The sequence below is a fragment of the Vigna unguiculata genome, chromosome 11 (genome assembly GCF_004118075.2).
Source record: "Vigna unguiculata cultivar IT97K-499-35 chromosome 11, ASM411807v1, whole genome shotgun sequence".
NCBI lineage: Eukaryota > Viridiplantae > Streptophyta > Magnoliopsida > Fabales > Fabaceae > Vigna > Vigna unguiculata.
This window is the reverse complement of record NC_040289.1, coordinates 184,085-202,836: the sequence shown is the minus strand read 5'-3', so window position 1 is coordinate 202,836 and position 18,752 is coordinate 184,085. Positions and strand designations below refer to the sequence as shown.

Here is an 18,752-nt window from a genome sequence, read left to right as displayed (position 1 = left end):
AAAAACTGTTCCAAATGTACACTGTGTATATATGTTCATAAAAGCTAAGTACAAGAACAAGTACAACTTTATTGCACTTGAATACCTACCTAATCATGCAATAGTCCTTTCTTGACATCTCTATGTTGCTGAACAATCAAAACTGAGCCATGAATATCAAAGTCTGAAGAGGCCAAGACATCACCAACAGTTCCCAGTTCTGGACACTCTTCCCAATCACTCATACCAATTGTTAGTGAACTCTGTCCTCTACCACCTTTTCCTACTATAAACAAAGAATACATGTCCCCTATCTGTTTCAAAGCAGCCACCGTTTCTGCTCCATGCTTCACAAACTTCTCCACATACCCTATATGGCCTGAAGTCACATACCTGTTGTAGAAGTCCACCATGAAGGTGTTGTCAATCTCATTCACCGTCTCCTCCCCAGACAGTGACATCAAAATTTCCTTTTCCTCTGATTGTCCACTCTCTATCTGTTCGCTCTGTGATGAAGATGTCAGAAGAAATCTTATGATCGTTAAGTTCACTCGTGGACTTCCTGAAATGCGTAGGCTCCATGCAATAGCCTCACGGTCATCAGGGCCACCAAAGAAAAGTGTTGCAATGTTTTGTATGCCTTCAGATGCTACTAGCTGTGAGAAGCCAGGTACCCTTGCAAGGCCTCTTTCCACTATGACACCTACTGAACAAGGGGCATGTCTTAGCACCTTCTGGTTGGTGATCCTTATACCCTCTTTTCCACTTTCCAATTTCCCATCAATGCGTTGGTGCTTGTGGAAGGGGAGTAGCACAATTGACACTTGCAGATCTTCTGCTTCATTGCACACATCTTCGTACAAGGAGGGGAAAGAAGACACTGCCCTTCTTTGGTGGACTAGAATCTTTGTTTCTGCAGTGAATGAATCCAAAGAATTGTTGATTTCCACCACATCATTGCCCCCATAGTCCTCATCGTCGCTAAGGTCAGCATTTTCTTTCTCATGGTACAACAGGTTGGACTTGATCTTCTTCACAAGCTCTATTAGGTGCATTAAGTAAGTGGTAGATGGTGATACTCTAGACCCATGTACTGCTAGCACTGTTGCAAGTATGGCAGATACCTGACGAGGGTCATATACACAAGCCAGAATTCGAAGCTCATCTTCCATTTGTTGTGGTTCAATTGCAGTGTAGTTGTTTGCAAACATTTTGTCTTCCCCTCTCACTAGAAAAGCCACAATCATTCCTGATATTATTGTGTTAAGTACTATTGATACCAACAGAACATTGTACGCTTCTGAATCGAAAGTCTGTGAATCAACACAAGAACCATTGAATTAGTCTGCAAATTTGAGACGAGGAAGAGATAGGGAGGTACAATGCATCGAGTTTTTCCTTATACCAAAATCAACTTACACTCAACTTTTAAGCTCGTAACATCAGTTCATTTCATCTTTTTATCCAAACAGGTTATAATTCAACAAAGTCAGGAAATATACTCACAATTACTTGCTTTGCTGCTGCACCAATGAATAGAAGGTCGGCATAACCTCTAGTGTTCAATATGAAGCCAAGAAAAATTCCTTCACTTGTGGGAATTTTGAGGTAGCGGGAAGCTATAAGAGTTCCACCGAGCTTGCTTCCAATGCTCAATAATATCAGTATGGCCATATTGGCCACACGCTGCAAGCTCTTGAAGACATTTATCAGGTCACACTGCAACCCCAAGTAGCCAAAATACACCGGAAGCACAAAGTTGTAAATAGAATAACCAAGTTTGTGCAGCAATGTTCTAGCTGTTTTCCCTTCCTTGGGGAACAACAAACCAATGATGAAACAACTCATAATACTGTTGTAACCACAAATCTCTATTATCATTGAGCTAGTCAGAAGAATGAACAGAATGAGTAACAACTCAGGAGCCTTGAGGTACTTCTGGTTTCTGTTTCTTGCGTTTAACCAAACTGCCAAGTGCCGGTTAACGTAAACCACGAACACAGTGATTACAAAGCAACCTAAACCAGAAGAAATGTGATTTGCTTTTCTCCAGTTAACCATCACATTGAAGAGCAACAAGCACCCCATTTCTGTGATCAACGCAGATGACACTGCCGTTCGCCCCACGTCTGATGCTGCAAACCTCAACTCTGCTGCCAAACGAATCACCATTGGGGAGCTTGTGTATGACACCACTAGCATGATGATCATTGAAAAATAATACAAAGGGGCATTGTCAAGGGTGTTCAACTCTTGATGCAAGTAAAATGAGACAGATAGACCAAAAACAGCACCCATCAGGGCACCACCACAGGCTACAAAGTTCACCCTACGCAGATTGCGCATTGCGTAGTGCATATTCATCTCTAACCCAAACAAAAACATGAAATGTATGCGACAGAAGAAGCTCACAACTTCATAGTAGTTTATTGAACTAGCAGGAAAAAATGTAGCCTTAATATACGGAATGTGTGACATTGGACCTAGCGCCAACCCAGCCTGTTGAACAATTTACAAACAGAAAAAGAAAACATCATTGTTAAATATTCATTGACAAAATTAAGGTACTTGGTGTTTGATTACTACCAGAATCTGCGCAATTGGTCCAGGTTGACCCACAGTCCTAAAGACAACGTTGAAGATATGTGACACGACAAGAATGCAGGACACTTGCATGCCCATTGAGCTTAGGGGGTTAACCAGATCATTGTTGCAGAACATGGAGTGAGTGGCATCCATTGTGCTTGCAGTGTTTCTCAAAACTCAACCAAAAATTCAGAGGAATCAAACGTTGTAGAAGCAATTCATACGAGGTTCTATGTTCCGTCAATCTTCTTTTGCATAAGGGAATGTTGCAATCTTTGTTTCAGATCCTAAATTATTGGTAAAAAACACGTAACACAACACAGGCCCCTTATAGTTATTCTTCCTAAACTTTAGCTCATGCTAACACTTATTTATTATTTTTTACATAACTCAAAATAAAATATTTTTCTGGCCGCAATAGTTATCATCATTATTATTATTATTATTATTTATATAACTGAAAATATTATTAGTTATAATTTTTTCATAAAATAATGAATATTTGATTAAAAAAAGAGAGTGAAAGACAGAAGTAGTTTGGTGGTGGTGAGTTAATATTGGGACTGAGTCAGAGCAGTCACCTTCCAATACCCATATCTCTGTCTTGTCATCTGCTGCCGTCTTTTCTCAGAAATCCAATTTTTCTCTCTGTTTCTTTCAGCTTTGGCGCAAAACCATCAAAAAGTTTTCACCTTTCTTCTCTGTCCAATTCGTTCGGGTAAAAAATAGGTTTTTCAATTCCTTCATTTTTCCATCGGATTCTCTTCTTTCGTTTTCACTGTTTAACACTACAGACTAGCCGTGGAGGCCCGATCGATTCTCTTCCCTGGATTTTACTGCACACGATAGTTGTTGTTGCTGTGATTTCACTCTTTAGTTTAATTATTTCTTTTATGGGTTTGATTTTCGAGGAAATCGGTGATCAGAAAGCTGTCAACTAACTTTATTCTGTTTCTGAAGGACTTGGGATCCTGTTCCTGACTAGAATTTTGTCAATTGTCGTTGTTGACTCGTCTTTTCTGGGTTCACTTGCAGGATCAAGTAACGATTTTTGAGTTTGTTCTTGACCTCTGTCTTCCATGCCTTCGATCATGTCACCCCAGTGGCAAGACAAGGCTGCTGGTTTCTTTTCTTCCTCTGGTATCATTCGCTAAATTGCTTCACTTCTCTCTTTCTTATTTCCTTTGTTCTTATTTGTGGATAAAGTATAACATAAAATAAACTTTTGGACAGTTTGTAACTGAGATTTTTGTGAAAATTAATTCCATAAGCTTATTTTAGTTCATGAATTACTGAGAAGTTTATTTGAATTAAGCCTTTCTGGTCTCTGATTGTTCACATATAGGAGTCAAGCTTAAAGAAGCCAAGGAATCAGCAGGAACATTTGTTGGTGAGGTCACCAAGGATACAAAAAGTAATGTGGCTGAAGTGGCTGGACGAGTGGGATCAATGGTCAAGAGTCGGTGGGCACTTCTCCAGCAGCCATCCACGAGACATGCTGTGCAGGATCGCTTGATATCAGCGGCTGCTACAACTGGCACGCTCCTGAGGAGAGGCTTGTCAGGGACAAAGGATAAGGTGGTTGTGGGAAAGTCCAAGGTTGAAGAGGTAACTTAGTTGAATAAATGATTCTAGATTGTGATGGGTAACTTTTTAGAAAGGTATAAATGATTTTGTTCACAAGGTTTTCAAAACAAGAAACGGAATGAGCACAATTTGTAATTTTAGTAAATGTTAAGTATATTAACTTCAAATGAAGACAAAACAAAGTCTTATGGGATTTTATTTTCTTATGACATCTAATCCCTTTCTTTTGGTAAAGGGAATGCCTTATCCAAATTGATTTTGGATTATAGAATTCTTTCTTTCAGTTGGATGTTGGATAACTCGTTATCTGGTTGTAGATTGTTCTAAACTGATATTCTGAACTTGGTGTTAATCAAATGGATCTTTGGAATTTTTGTTCTCTTGTTTTTCTCTTTTCTGTCCTTTCCTTCTTTAAATATCTTACTTGCTATTCACATGCCAGGATATCATCGGTTTGTTGCTCCTAATCTTTACTTTCTTCTCTTTCTGATTTTCCATCATGTTGATTTATTTCAGGTGGCAAAAATTACAGCACAAAAAAGTAAGACTATCTTGACAGATATTGAAAGATGGCAAAAGGTAAAACGACTTTGGGCTATCGATCACATATTTTTTACTGTATGCGAATTTGCAATTGTTCTTACTGTAATTTTCTTTTGCAGGGAGTTGCAAGCACTGATGGTAAGTTTCTCAACCACATGACGGAGAAAGAGAGCAGTTTTTCTCATGCATCACAGTCTTTGTTGGCTATGTAGAATAGGTTCCATTATTCCCACAAGGCATTTTGGGATAAATTCCACTTTGATGCTTTTTTAGTAACAGTTTTTGACTGTCAAGTCATATAGAAGTATAGCATTCTTTGTTTTTGTGTAGCTTTTTACTTTGTATTTAAGATTTGCTGCCTGCCTAGTGCCTGCACAATGGTGCTTAATTATTAGCTTATCTTGATCCCAGTATTTGGAGTTCCAATTGAGGTTACTGTGCAGAGGCAAGATTACTGCAAACCTATTCCTCGGATATTGGTCAATTGTGCAGATTATCTTATAGTTTCAGGTAGCTATTTCTAGAGTAAGACTCCACATTCATGGAGCAGTTTTTTTTTTAATCTTTGCTTTTGATCTAATTGTTATTTTAAAAGCATTTGGTCCAATGGTAATTTCATTAATTTTATTTAAGCAGGTTTGAACTCGCTAGATCTTTTTAAATCTGAAGGGAATAAAAAGGTTATTCACCAATTGGTTTCCCTATACAACCAAGGTAATAATTCTTTCAGTGATGGGTAAGTTTGAGTTATTATACTTGGATGATATTATGCATGCTACTGTAATTGCATTGCAGATTCTACGGCTTCAGTACCAGAAGGCACGAATCCTGTTGATGTAGCAGCTCTTGTGAAATATTACCTTGCCAGCCTTCCTGAGCCACTTACCACATTAGAGCTTTATAATGAGATTAGAGGTGCTCGGTCCAGTATATACTCCATGAGAAACATACTCAAGAGGCTTTCCAGTGTAAACTACATGACCCTAGAGTTTATAACAGCCCTTCTACTCCGTGTTAGCCAGAAGTCACTTCTCAACAAGGTAGAAAACTTACCTTCAAATCCTATTCTTGATATTCTTAAGCGTGGTTTTTTTATTTTTTTATTTTTTTATAGTTTGATCAATAATAATTTATTATTTTTTGTAATTGGAGCACCCTGTTGTACAATATATTTACATTTTTTTATCAATATATTGTTTGTGTGGTAAATGGAGCACACTGTTTTCCAATATATTTATTTTGGACCAAGAGTAATCATGAGTGTAAACTATCCTCATAAATCATAATAAAACAAGAAAGAAAAGAGATAGAATATGAAAAAGAATCATTAGCAAAATTCTCGTCTTGTAATATTATTCATTCTTTCAATATCACTATTTCCTAGGTGCATAACTTGCTTTGTTATGATTGGTTGCTTTCCTCAGTCCCTGCAATATCTCTGTGCTTTACTATTATTGGTTTCCCATCACTTGGGTGACCTTAAGAATAATCATGTAGTCTTTACTTGTTTATTACTTCATAAAAATTGGATTAGAGTAGCATGCTGAAGATTGTTGATGTTTGCCAGATGGATGCTCGGAGCTTAGCTATGGAAATGGCACCTGTTATTATGTGGCAAAAGGAAAACAGACCTGAATTTTATCGTCAATATTGGAATCAGATGTCAAAAAGTCCTTCCGAAAAGAGTGTGGATACACCACCTGGTTCATATACTGCCTGGGACATGCTTGCCGGTAAGCAAAGTTATACTAAAACATGTAAATTTTTTAAGATAATCAACACGACTTCAAATATTATTTACTATTGCCGGTGGCCAGAAGGTTGGTGACTACGTGGGGCATTACATGAAATCACTCTAGTTTCTTAAACAATGTGGATTTTCTAAGTCAAAATGATCTATATGCAATAATCTTAACTAAGCTTAAACTTTTACATTGCCATGTGAGGGAAGACCAATGAAAGGCCTAATAAGGGGAGTTGATCACATGAAAAATAACTGATGCAATAGTTGAGGAGGACTATCGGACACCTTAAGGAGGCAGTTGATATACATTAGTCTTCTTTAGTTCATTGGAACTATAGATAGTCTTTTTTGTTAAGCCTTTAACAGGCTCTTGTTGCTGGTGTAGTTGAAAGCATATTTTTTTTACTGTTTAGTGCTGAAACATAGTAAGTGGAAATAAGAAGATTTTTAGTGCCATACTCCTTGAATAACAAACCTTAATAGTGGGTACCAGTGAATGTTCAACAAATTTCTCATAGGGTTGACACTGATTTCTGATGTTTTTACGCCAGTTTGGTTAAGCAAATCAATACTATCATGCAAGTCAATTACTAAAATTAACTGATACTAGCTTTATCTTGGGATTATCTTTCTAAAAATTTGTTTTGAGGTTGTTTTTTGTATATCTTTCAATTGACATTGCATTTTACTGACTAGCCACTGCAGTGTTTTCTAGGAGGGTGCCAAATTCAGTTTAGCAGTTTATTATTTTACTTCTCTTGAACTAAACTCCATCTGAAAAAATTAATGCAGATTATAGACTTATCAGATTAGTACTGATTCGAGATTACCATTTCTTTTCTTGTTTCGTCTGCTGCAGATGATGGTGAAGCCATAGATGCATCCTCTCCTATTCCTTTGGATGATGGCACGCCAGTAGACTTTGGTGCAATTGAAGTTATTCAGTTGCTGGTGGAGCATCATAATGCAATCTTCACAGATGCAAATGAGACAGTTTGGAAATGAGTCGTTTTAATCCTCTTCCTGTATTTGTTGGCTGATTTGGATATATTGGTCTAGGAATATTTTTTTCCCGATCTGGTCAAGAAGATCATTCTTAACAAGCTATATTTGAAGTTATCCACAATCATCAAGCTGCAGAATGATGTTGGATATTACCGGTCGGTTCTAATGATAAGGGTATCCGTTTTTCGATTTATTTTGCTTTTAGGGTTTTTTACTTCATGAGAAATGTTAGCAACACTTATATAACACACTCTTCGTAATACACACTCTACGATTGGTTAAAATTTGTTGAAAACTACTGAAAGAGAATCATTAAATGAGTACCCGTCAAAATTTGTGAATTCCCATAAAATTCAATCAATAGTAGAGTGTGTTCAAGAGTGTGTTAGAAATTAGTGTTGGTATACCTATGTGGGGGTAAGAGTAGCAAACTTTTTGTACAGCCATAATTGCAGAAATTATTGTCACTCGTGCTCTGTTATCATGGTCTTTTGCTTGGATTGATGATATGTGATCTTTGTTTATAGTTACGTATAGAATCGTGTATTCATATTTGGTACACTGTAGTTGAATGGATCATTTAAATACTGTCCCTGATTGTTGGAATGCTGCGAAAGGGGTGAAGTTTGATTTGAGGAGCTGCTGAAGTAAATACCAAGATTTTTCTTTTTTCCTTCCAAACTGGAGATTTATAATTCATTTTTACTCTTAGGATCTTACAATTCAGTGTACATAAGTGCCTGATTTTTGGGGGGCCATACTAGAGGATAGTCAAAGGCTATTCTGTTCATATTGCAACTAAGTAGGATGCAGTATATAATGAAAATAGTTCTATTTGCTTTTTGTTTGTTTCTGGTTGATAAAATGAAGTACCTACAAAGTATAATAAATATGGGGAAGCACTCAAATGTGCAGGTATTAAGTTCAACGACTAATTAGATATTGTTCAGCTCAGCTTGAGTTTTTCCTTGATTGTTTCAAGCAGCCTGATATAAGTTCATACATTGGCAAACATCTAGTGTTGACAGTATACCAAAAGGATGGCACACTTAAAGGATAAAAACGATTGCAGGGCATAGCAGTTAGCACTCCAATCAAAAGAAAACAGTTCATTGTTCTGTTGAGGTTGGAATGTGCTCAAAGTATTCAAAAATCTCACTTGGGAAGTCCTTGAATAAGACATTTGAAGTTGTAATTTGAGAATTTTCCTCCAATCCAAGAGTTGGCAACCCAGTCCCAAGCTTCTGGCTGCATACACATTCTGAAAATTTCTTCTGGTCGAACCCATCAATAAAATTTGGATCAAAGGTCTCTGGAACAAGGTCCTGGCACTCTGGGAAGAGTGGAAAGTCGATTAGTGGCTCAGGGAGCAGAGGGAAGTTGTACCCTGATGAAGACTCAAACGATGGTACTGTGTGAAGTGGGGTGGCATCAACCTCAACACCACTGAAGTAATCATTTTCCATCTGTTCATAGTTTGGCTTTATCAAATCTTGAAGGTTGATCATCTCGAACACCTCGGTGTTTCCCACGTAGGAAGTAGTGTAACAAAGGTTTTCCTCCACCTGGTTTGAACTGCATGGAGGAACCTGAATAGCCACATGTTATGTATTAAATCGAGCATTTTATAAAAGATATGAAAACCCTGCTACAATGAAATTGCTGACACATCTAAGTTTCTGATAAAACATCTTCCACTTCCCCATTAATCATGAATTACACGCAGTCATGCAATCGCTATTCTATTGCCGTTTTTTCTCATAACCAAAATGTGTAATAATACAAGGCAAAACCAATGGTTACAAAACCCTGAATGTGTGTAATTTCTATGGACACTAAATAGATACATACCTTATCCACTAGCACTTGAGTAAGAGGAGTTTTTCCCTTGTTTTTCTGCAACTTTAACGTTGGTGGCTTCTGCAACATCCTCTCCAACCTTTTTCTCCGACTGCTCCAAAAGTTTTTCACATCATTGTCCGTTCTCCCCGGCAAATACGTTGCAATTTTGGCCCATTTGTTTCCAAACTGTGCCTGCATTTCCATCACCAATCTCTCTTCTTCTGCCGAAAACTTGCATCCACTACACATTCCAAACTTTCCTCGTAAAACAAAACAATCAAATTTTGTACATCATCATCGCATCATCGTTATAGTACTACAACACCAACACCATCGTCATTATCAATAGTACCAAACATAATCACTTTTGACTTTTAACAATAGTTACATAGATTGAACTGAAAGAGGGTGAAAACCCCAGGATGTTACATCAGATTTTAGATCGAAAAAAGAATCTGATTTTCTTCATAGTTTTCCCTCAGAGTCAGATTCTGCATGATCAAACTTTGTGAGACATATCATAGGATAAACAAACCGATAACTTTGTGGGACAGATCATAGGATAAAGAAACAGATAATTTTGTGGGACAGATCATAGGATAAACAAACAGATAACTTTGTGAGACATATCATAGGATAAACAAACAGATAACTTTGAGGGACAGGTCATAGGATAAACAAACAGATAACTTTGTGGGATAGATCATAGGATAAAAAACAGACAACTTTGTGGGATAGATCATAGGAGAACACAAACAGATAACTTTATCACTAATACTGGTAACAAAACACCAACTTTGTTGTACTAGGAGTCATGCACAGGATAACACAACAAAGAATTCATGCATGCATGCATGCACAGAAAAGGGTGAGAGAGAGAGAGTTAGAAGTAAACTCACGTCTTCAAGTTTGGTCTAAGTTTGTTAACCCATCTAAGGCGACAAGATTTTCCTGTTCGTGGCAACAAGCCTTTGGATCGAATGGAGCTCCACTCTCTCGGACCATACTTTTGGACATGTCTCAGAAGCACTTCATCTTCTTCTCTACTCCATGGTCCCTTCTTCACGTACCCTCTCTCCAACTCTCTTTCCATTTCAATGCTTCTTCCTCAATCTTCACACACAACCACACTAAATCTTTTTCAAATGGGTATGCATGTGTTTCTCTTCTCATCTTTCTGACGTGGCAGTATCCGGTTGGAGGTGCCTTTTGGTGGCGTAGGTGGACTCCATGCAGAGGATTGCTCTCTCCCCCCACTCTTGCACTTTCAACGGTTTTGACGGTTAGTGGCAACATGCGCCATTTGTTCTCCGTTCAATTAAGGTTTCTATTTCAAACTGCCCCAACACTTCTTCCATCTATATTTTTTGAGTTAAAAATTTAAATATTTCAAATTTAAATATTTCAAATTCAAATTTAAACGAGCACACCATTTATAAATTATAAATTCATTTAAGAATTTAACTATGATTTAGAGTTTCAAACGTTGAAATTATTAGTATATACGTACTCGGTAATTTTATTTTATTTTTTTGTGAATAAAGGAAATAAAGGAACAACAGTAAATAGATGTTAGAAGCACCATCAAGATGAAGACAAAAGTGAGAAATTTTGTTGATGAAAATTGTAACAACTTGTGTTTTTTATATATAAATGTGAGTGTGTTTAAAAAGTGTTGATTAAATTTATTTATTTTTTTATCTTTAATATAATTGGTATGGGATAGTTCTGGTTTTATATGAGAAATGATGAATGATGGTAGATTAGAAAAATGTGTGGGAATAGAAAGTTATTATATCAAAAGAGGTACAACAACCTACAAAACAAAACACATAAAACACTTATAGGTGTACACTCACCAATTATTTTTTTAACATATCTAAAAGAACAAAAAAATTTAAGATATTATATTTAAAATTGTATTGATTTTAAACACGTGATTGATCGTAACACTCATCATCAGAATACAAAAAAAAAATGTTCTTGAATACTTATTAATAATTCAAACCTATGTTTTAATTTTTGTCAAATATTTCCTCGACATCTAATATTGCATTCTTAAGAATGATATTGTTCATTTAGTTTCAAATACCTAAATTATAGTCATCCACGTATATTTTCAAACAATATTGTATGTTTTACTCGGTCCTAAAAGAATTTATCTCATTTTTCTTAAATGAAAAACAAACACTTTATAATAGCTAATTAGTCATTAACATATGTTTCTTAAAAAATATAATAATAATAACAATTATTATTATTATTATTATAAAATACTGTGGACTATTGAAAAATTATAATGATTTTTTAGTGATAAAATTAGTCATAAAAATAATAATATGTATTTTTCTTTCTAAATAAAGTTATCTCCTAAATTAGTTTTCGCTCTTCATTTAGCTATTTTTTATTAAACAACCTTTTCTTCTTTACTTTTTTTCTTCCTACACCCTCTTCGTTTTGCCTTTGCACCAACTTTAGTTCGCAATGGCAAGTGAGTAGAAGTTTTTGGTTGATTATAGTTTGATTAGTTGATAGTAATTAACATGATTTTGGCCTTAAGTGCAGTGTAGAATTTTGGCCCTTCGCATTTATTTTCAAACTTTGCATCTATAAAAAGACAAAATCTCAATTGAAATTCCCCACCAACCTTCTATACCTTTGACACAAGTCCTAAGGATCATTCCATTCAGACGTTCTAACTAAAATTAAATAACTTGATAACATTATTGGAGTAAATGAATTCTCTTAAAAGTTATTTATCAAGTAATACTAATTAAAAGTACTTTTATGAGTGCAAAAATGAAAAAATTAAGAAATTAATAGTGTATCATGAAGAACTTAATCTAACACAGAAAAAGCTCTTACATGAGTCATCTAAAATTAAACTCTATGGATGAGACTCAATATGTTAAGCTACCACCGGTTCACAAACCACCATATGGTAAACCTCATATAAATGAAACTCAATATACTAAGCCACCACCAATTCACAAACCATCACTAGTTCACAAGTCACCACCAGTTCACAAGTCACGATCAATTCATAAGCCATCATATGGTAAACCACCTCCGCATATGAGATTCAATATGTTAAGTCTCCTCCACTTCACAAACCACCATATGGTAAACCTGGCTCAATATGTTAAGTCTCCTCCACTTAACAAACCACCATATGGTAAGCCTCATGTGAATGAGGATCAATACGTTAAGTCACCACCAATTCACAAGCCAACACCAATTCATAAGCCACCATAATGTAAGCCTACTGTGAATGAAGCTCAATATGTTAAATCTCCTCGAGTTCACAAGCCACCATATGGTAAATCTCCCTTGAATGAGGCCCAATATGTTAAATCTCCTCCGATTCATAAGCCACCATATGGTAAACCTCCCTTAAATGAGACTCAATATGCTAATTAAGCCACCATCACTTCATAAGCCACCATAAAGTAAACCTCCTATTAATAAAGCTCAATCTGGTAAGCCACCACTCATTCACAAGCCACCATATGGTAAGCCTGTTCTGAATCATGTTGAATATGTGAAGCCTCCTCCGATTCACAGGTCACCTCACCCAAACTCCAACTAAAGTGATAACCTTTTTTATGTTGAACTTATAATTAAAATATATATTGTCTTGGTTGATGAATCAAGTTATTGATTAATCTTTAATAATTATTTAACAACTATGATCATCATAAAAAATTGTCATCGTACTAGGAAGGTGAATCAAATTCACCGTGGAAGTACATAGACCGAAGAAGTTAGTGTATCTCATTCTTCATGCAATGTATCTAATCTAGCATGAAATTTTGTAGCTTTAGATTTAATTGAGTGATACATAAGTTGAGTGGTAATTAATCAGTGGAAATAAATTCAGAAACAGAATCTTATATGACAATAAATTTTAAATATTTTTCTCTCTCACTTGCTTTGAAATAACTTTAAAGTTTCTATAAAGTACGTAGCTTTTTATAATTATGTGTGATTTTAGTATGGTGATTAGCTGCATTAAACTATGAATATGTCTAAATATATTAAGATACTTTGCTTAGACCTTTTAAGCTATTGAAACGACAACAAAGAAGAACAATTACTTAGTAACATGCTTAAAAATCTGTCAATGATAAACATGAATTCAGCTTACATAAATAATTCACACTAATTTTAATTCAAAATTTTAAAATAATAAATTCACATATAGTTTAAAATAATATTTTATTTAATATTTTTATTATTACATAAGACTTAGATTTACATTTAAAGTTCTAACAATAAATATTAAAGCTACAAGAAGAATAGTTCATTATGTGCATTTTTTATATATCGTTTCTGTTATACAGATTTTTACAAGCACATTTCACATCACAATTATTCTAATAAAATAAAGCACATATAATTAATAATATTTTTACAAGCAGATTTTGTTGTACGGCTTTATCGTATTCATGTTGGAAAAAGTTTTATATAAATTAGACTCTTAAAAGAAATTAATAGAATATAAGTCAAACTAACCAAGATAATAAGATTTCAAGCCTAAACTAGACTTTTGAAAAAAAAAATTAAAAAGGTCCATATTTCACCTTGAATTTTAAATAGACCAAATCTGTTTAGTCAATTTTTTTATTGAATTTTTTATATTATCCGTGCCTTCAAAATATAAATATAAAAAATATACATAAATATATTTCTAAATCATCAAGTACAATATCAAAAATTTTAAAAACAAATTAAATTGATCGATATTTAATGTGCACAATAAATAAAACCTAATAATTGTAAATAATAATAAAAACACATAATTTCAACTTTAATTTCATTCTACATATACTTTACTTTTTCTTTATAATACACCATCTATTTTTCATTTAAAATAGCGATGATATGTATTCTTGATAAAAAAAAAATCGTTCTCTCCTAATATTTTAATAGCCTTATATCAGTCATTAAATTTAAGTTACTTTCTTTAATACATAATTCACAAAAAAATCCTTACGAGATAATGATATATATTTCAACTTGACATCTCAATTCCAGCTACTTATTTAATACAAGTACAGTGTGGTAAAAAAAATAGTAATGTTTTATGGAAATTATTTTATATTTTCGACATAAAGCCGGTAAAAAAATAAAAAAAATAAAATGCATAACAAATAAATAATGAATAATTGGTGTGATTTATATCCGTTTGTGAGTTGAATTGCAGTGAGAAAGATCATTGAATTTGATGTGTCTTCACAGAGTGAATTATTCAGTTCTCTGTCCTTACGCAACACAACATCATCCATCACATTAACATTCACACATCAATATTGGTTTTTTCTTACGTGTTTGTTGTACGTTGGATGTTGGGTGTTGGAGTGAGTGATGTCTGAAGGCTATTCCTGTGGCTGCTCCGACTCCGACTCTTCGTGCGGCTGTTGGTCCACCGCCGCCAGCGCCGCCGCCGCCACCAGATCTGAGGCTTCAACCGAACTCAGACTCTACAGAGCCTTCATCTTCTGTGTCCCCATCTTCTTCACTCTCATTCTCCTCTTTCTCTTCTACCTCTTCTACCTCCGACCGCGAACCAGGCTCCATTGGATCACCAACTTTGGTCTTCCCAACAACGACGACGACGATCACAACCACAATGCCATCTCCACTGTAAGCAAAGTCACAATCTTTTTCACCCTCTTCGATTCATTCGCATTTCTTTCTCTTCAATTTGCTTCTGGCTGCTGCTCTGCCAGGTTGAATTGGGCTTGAACAAGGAACTCAGAGAGATGTTGCCCATTATTGTCTACAAGGAAAGCTTCTCTGTCAAAGATACCCAGTGAGTTCGTTTTCTTTTATCACTTGTTGTTTCCCCTTTTTCTTAGATTATGGGTTGTTTTAGTTATTTCTATGGCGAATTTTGAGCATGAGATTGATAAGACTAGGCATTCACTTCATGATGGTCGTTCTATAGGACGAAGGATAGACTTTGATATCATGTTTACCAGGTTGATCATATGTTGCCCGGATACGGACACGAGTACGGATACGACACGGACACGGATGCGGAGATACGGCTAAATTGAAAAAACATAAGACACGGGACACGTAGTGTATATACATGTTAAGTTTGAAATTGTAACTAACACATTGTCAACTAACACAAAAATGAATTCAATCTATCTATCTAATATCCAATATACGAAAAGTAGTGATAGAATAAGATTTGTTCCTTATTTTAATCATCAAAATCATGTCAAAGATAAAAAAATATTTTTCAGATTGGACATAGTGTGTCCTACAAGTATCGTACGAGTGTCGGTGTCCGATACGTGTCAGACACGAGACACGCCATTTATGAGGCGTGTCGGAGCATCATATCAGGAGTCATTAGATCAGCGTTGCTTCTCAAATATATACGCTTTTAGTAATGTTACTCGTTGATGATGTGAGATGTCTAACATCTTCCATAAATTGAAGACTAGACAATTTCTAGTGTACTGAGCAAGGTTCAATTGTAAGATAGACTTCGATAATGTGTTAGAATCATTGCTAAGACCTAGCTCATCCTAAAACTTATCTGTTCCTGTATTTTAATTATATCAACAATGTAGGATTTTCAACACATTTTACGTTGAGGACTAAACATTTTAGTGAGAACCAGAAGTTCGTAGTACAGAACATTTGTTGCAGGAGGTCTAGCAATAAGTGACACGATAGGTCTAATAAAACAATTATTAATTCTGTTAATGTTGTAGTTGTTGAAGTTGAGTATATACTTAAGGACAGGACAATTTTGCAGTGTTCTTTCTGGAGTTAATGTCAGCTGATGTTAAAGAAATGTCCCAAATAATGCTCTAGGACTTGCTCGTGATGCCCTTAGCTTTGAGCCTCATTTGTTGGACCAGAAAACAATTGTTTTCATGGTTTTAGGTTTCTTCATGCATGATATGCTTTGTTGCAGATGCTCAGTATGCCTTTTGGACTACCAGTCAGAGGATAGGCTTCAACAGATTCCTGCATGTGGCCACACTTTTCATATGAGCTGCATTGATCTTTGGCTTGCCACCCACACCACCTGCCCTCTCTGCCGCTTCTCCTTACTGACCATAGCTAAATCTTCCACACAGACATCTGATATGCAGGTAGATATCAGCAACTTCAATAATTTTGTAGGTTCCTTTTTCAGCACTGGATTTTTATATATAAATAGTTTTATGACTTTAATTTATAACTGTTTGAGAAGGAGTGCTTGCAAGTCACTACTTTGTCCCACATGGTTTTAAGCTTGACCCTTTTTCAAGTCCACATGTTCAGCATTAATGACAAATCAATACAATATACCTTTTCAAAATTCAAGTGTAAACATACTCATATCATATTAATATGGATGCATATAATTCAATATTGATATATCTGCGTATAAATCTTCTGGTTTTCTACAAGGAAAGTATTGAATAAAACAGTAAATAAATTTTAATGTCTTGGAGATATAAAGGAGGATTCATAGGAAGATACTGTAGTAGGTGAATTTATAGCAATTCAATTGAGTCATTGTTTATATTAGATGAGTGGTTATTCTCAATAGAACTGGACTGTTTAGATCACTGATCAATGGTCATGCATCACACATATACTGACAACTGGAACAGACACAGTCACAGAACAATGAAGAAGCACAAGCAGTGGAATTATCTGAATCAAGATCTACTGTGCATACAGAAACCACTGTCCTCCGCAATGTCTCTGGAGAAGTTGCAATCAGCGCTCCTTGCATTGATGTTGAAGGGCAAAATGAGCAAGACAATCAATAAGAGCTAAAGAGCATCGTGGCATTAGAGACTCTTTATGGTAATTTATTTTGCTTTCTTCATATTTATTGCAATCAATGTTTGCACCTCAATTGATACGGACAGTGACAAAGCTACAACATGGTATACTTGTTCACTGTATGGTTTATTTACAAGGTAGCTTCGTCAGTTGGTGAAAGTTTTCTGTATGAAGTATCAGTGTGTTTGAAAATTCGGTCATGTAGAAGATTGTATGAAATGATATGTTTTTGCACTAGACTTTAAATTCATGTTTGATGAAAAACAAGTTTCTTAGGTTAATTTTCTCAGTCATTAGTGTTTGATGTTGGGAATGGTTGTAATGAGAGAAACAGAGACAAGATCTAAGAATGTTGAAGTAACACTAGAGATGGGGATGAACAGTGTAGAACAACCAATTCATAAGGATAAAAGTAACAAAAGAGAACTAGAGATGGGGATGAACAGTGTGGAGGAATGAAAATATTGAATTTATTTATTATTCTTGTAAATGATTAAAAGCCTTAGAAACTATTGTTTACTTTTCATAGGAGGGATTTGTATATTATCAGAAGGGAATTTTGAATGTTCAACATCATATGACATTGGTTTGTACTAGTGTGGTTACCTGGGTCATGCATGGGATATGTGTTATCTTTTACGTATTTAAAATAAAATACATGTAATCTTTTTTGTGCTTCAATCATTTATATAACATTATGAAATGAAAAGCTAATTCTTTGGTTCAATTCATGTATTTATTGAAATAAGATTGTTTTGAAATGTTTGCCTTTTATAAATCTTTATTTAAGGTAAAACAATTAAGTTGATTTCCATCTTCAATCCATTACCTTTCTTTTCATGTATCTTCTTCTGCTCATTGGTGAAAAACTTGAAAAGGATCATTAGTTGAGTTATGATTCCAACTTTGCATTGAGTAGTTGTATATCATGTTCTTAATCACTCCCATTATTAAATTGATGAAATCCAGATAAATTGCCATACTTGGATCTTCCAACTCAGTTGAAGCTCTCCAGAGTATGCACAACAACAATCTGCATAGATTGATACTTGAGCAAGAAATGTCTTCATTCGGGAAACTACAACTTTGATGGCACATATGAATTGACTCATAATTATTGTAACTTATGGTTCGCTGAATGAATGGATCTTTCAAGCATTATAACTTTAGGTAGTGTACCTAAAATAGTTTACTTCATAAGTGAAAAGTATCTTTTGATTCTCAACTATTAATTGATAATTAAAACATGATTATTATCTTTATGTAAATTAAAGATATTAAAATGACAATTTAGTCAAAAATTCATGTATACTTGACTTTTTCTCATGAGCAAATCACGTTATCATTGATTAATGATTGTGGAAGAAGTTTTATATATGTACAAGTGCTGTTACTTTTACCCTTGTAACACACACTTAAAAGAAAAGAAAGAATATATTTATTAGATAAATTTAAGTTTATAAATAAATAAAAAAATTAATATAATGATTATATTTTTGTAAAATTGAATAATTTTACTGTGGAAATATATTTAAATTATTTATATATTTTATTTATAAAATGTATTTTACGATACAATTTGAATCAATATATGATAATTAGGTCAAACAAAATAAAAATAAATAAATCAAAATGAAAAACAATTTTCAAGTGTTCTTAA

At 34.6% G+C, this 18,752-nt stretch overlaps 4 protein-coding genes across 4 annotated transcripts; 2 read left to right on the top strand and 2 right to left on the bottom strand.

The window, feature by feature from the left end:
- Positions 1 to 89: 89 nt before the first annotated feature.
- Positions 90 to 2,779, bottom strand: LOC114169045 (cation/H(+) antiporter 2-like). The gene is made up of 3 exons (XM_028054062.1): positions 2,566 to 2,779; positions 1,482 to 2,478; positions 90 to 1,279 (listed from the first exon to the last, which is right to left on the bottom strand). The coding sequence occupies exons 1-3, from the start codon at positions 2,716 to 2,718 to the stop codon at positions 90 to 92; spliced, it is 2,340 nt and encodes a 779-aa protein (XP_027909863.1). The 5' UTR covers positions 2,719 to 2,779.
- Positions 2,780 to 3,092: 313 nt separating this feature from the next.
- LOC114169043 (uncharacterized Rho GTPase-activating protein At5g61530) lies at positions 3,093 to 8,032 on the top strand. The gene is made up of 10 exons (XM_028054060.1): positions 3,093 to 3,283; positions 3,601 to 3,705; positions 3,911 to 4,173; positions 4,669 to 4,731; positions 4,815 to 4,833; positions 5,107 to 5,205; positions 5,332 to 5,409; positions 5,491 to 5,735; positions 6,263 to 6,428; positions 7,299 to 8,032. Exons 2-10 carry the CDS (start codon positions 3,645 to 3,647, stop codon positions 7,442 to 7,444), a joined length of 1,140 nt encoding a protein of 379 aa, XP_027909861.1. The 5' UTR covers positions 3,093 to 3,283; positions 3,601 to 3,644; the 3' UTR covers positions 7,445 to 8,032.
- Positions 8,033 to 8,553: 521 nt separating this feature from the next.
- LOC114169362 (probable transcription factor MYB58) lies at positions 8,554 to 9,535 on the bottom strand. The gene is made up of 2 exons (XM_028054501.1): positions 9,296 to 9,535; positions 8,554 to 9,033 (listed from the first exon to the last, which is right to left on the bottom strand). The coding sequence occupies exons 1-2, from the start codon at positions 9,533 to 9,535 to the stop codon at positions 8,554 to 8,556; spliced, it is 720 nt and encodes a 239-aa protein (XP_027910302.1).
- A 4,952-nt stretch (positions 9,536 to 14,487) lies between these two features.
- LOC114169044 (RING-H2 finger protein ATL7-like) lies at positions 14,488 to 18,299 on the top strand. Its single transcript, XM_028054061.1, has 5 exons — positions 14,488 to 14,932; positions 15,019 to 15,101; positions 16,227 to 16,407; positions 16,915 to 17,113; positions 18,062 to 18,299. The coding sequence occupies exons 1-4, from the start codon at positions 14,654 to 14,656 to the stop codon at positions 17,074 to 17,076; spliced, it is 705 nt and encodes a 234-aa protein (XP_027909862.1). The 5' UTR covers positions 14,488 to 14,653; the 3' UTR covers positions 17,077 to 17,113; positions 18,062 to 18,299.
- Positions 18,300 to 18,752: the final 453 nt, after the last annotated feature.

What these genes read in the sequence shown, in the direction of transcription:
- LOC114169043 (XM_028054060.1), top strand. Translation starts at nt 3,645, where the DNA reads ATGCCTTCGATCATGTCACCCCAGTGGCAAGACAAGGCTGCTGGTTTC. An exon ending in AGATTATCTTATAGTTTCAG is followed by an intron (nt 5,206 to 5,331) that starts GTAGCTATTTCT and finishes TTATTTAAGCAG; the next exon opens with GTTTGAACTCGCTAGATCTT. An exon ending in TGCCTGGGACATGCTTGCCG is followed by an intron (nt 6,429 to 7,298) that starts GTAAGCAAAGTT and finishes CGTCTGCTGCAG; the next exon opens with ATGATGGTGAAGCCATAGAT.
- LOC114169362 (XM_028054501.1), bottom strand. Translation starts at nt 9,535, where the DNA reads ATGTGTAGTGGATGCAAGTTTTCGGCAGAAGAAGAGAGATTGGTGATG. An exon ending in CTCAAGTGCTAGTGGATAAG is followed by an intron (nt 9,034 to 9,295) that starts GTATGTATCTAT and finishes GTGGCTATTCAG; the next exon opens with GTTCCTCCATGCAGTTCAAA.
- LOC114169045 (XM_028054062.1), bottom strand. Translation starts at nt 2,718, where the DNA reads ATGGATGCCACTCACTCCATGTTCTGCAACAATGATCTGGTTAACCCC. An exon ending in GACCAATTGCGCAGATTCTG is followed by an intron (nt 2,479 to 2,565) that starts GTAGTAATCAAA and finishes ATTGTTCAACAG; the next exon opens with GCTGGGTTGGCGCTAGGTCC. An exon ending in AGCAAAGCAAGTAATTGTGA is followed by an intron (nt 1,280 to 1,481) that starts GTATATTTCCTG and finishes CTTTCGATTCAG; the next exon opens with AAGCGTACAATGTTCTGTTG.
- LOC114169044 (XM_028054061.1), top strand. Translation starts at nt 14,654, where the DNA reads ATGTCTGAAGGCTATTCCTGTGGCTGCTCCGACTCCGACTCTTCGTGC. An exon ending in ACCACAATGCCATCTCCACT is followed by an intron (nt 14,933 to 15,018) that starts GTAAGCAAAGTC and finishes CTGCTCTGCCAG; the next exon opens with GTTGAATTGGGCTTGAACAA. An exon ending in CACAGACATCTGATATGCAG is followed by an intron (nt 16,408 to 16,914) that starts GTAGATATCAGC and finishes CAACTGGAACAG; the next exon opens with ACACAGTCACAGAACAATGA.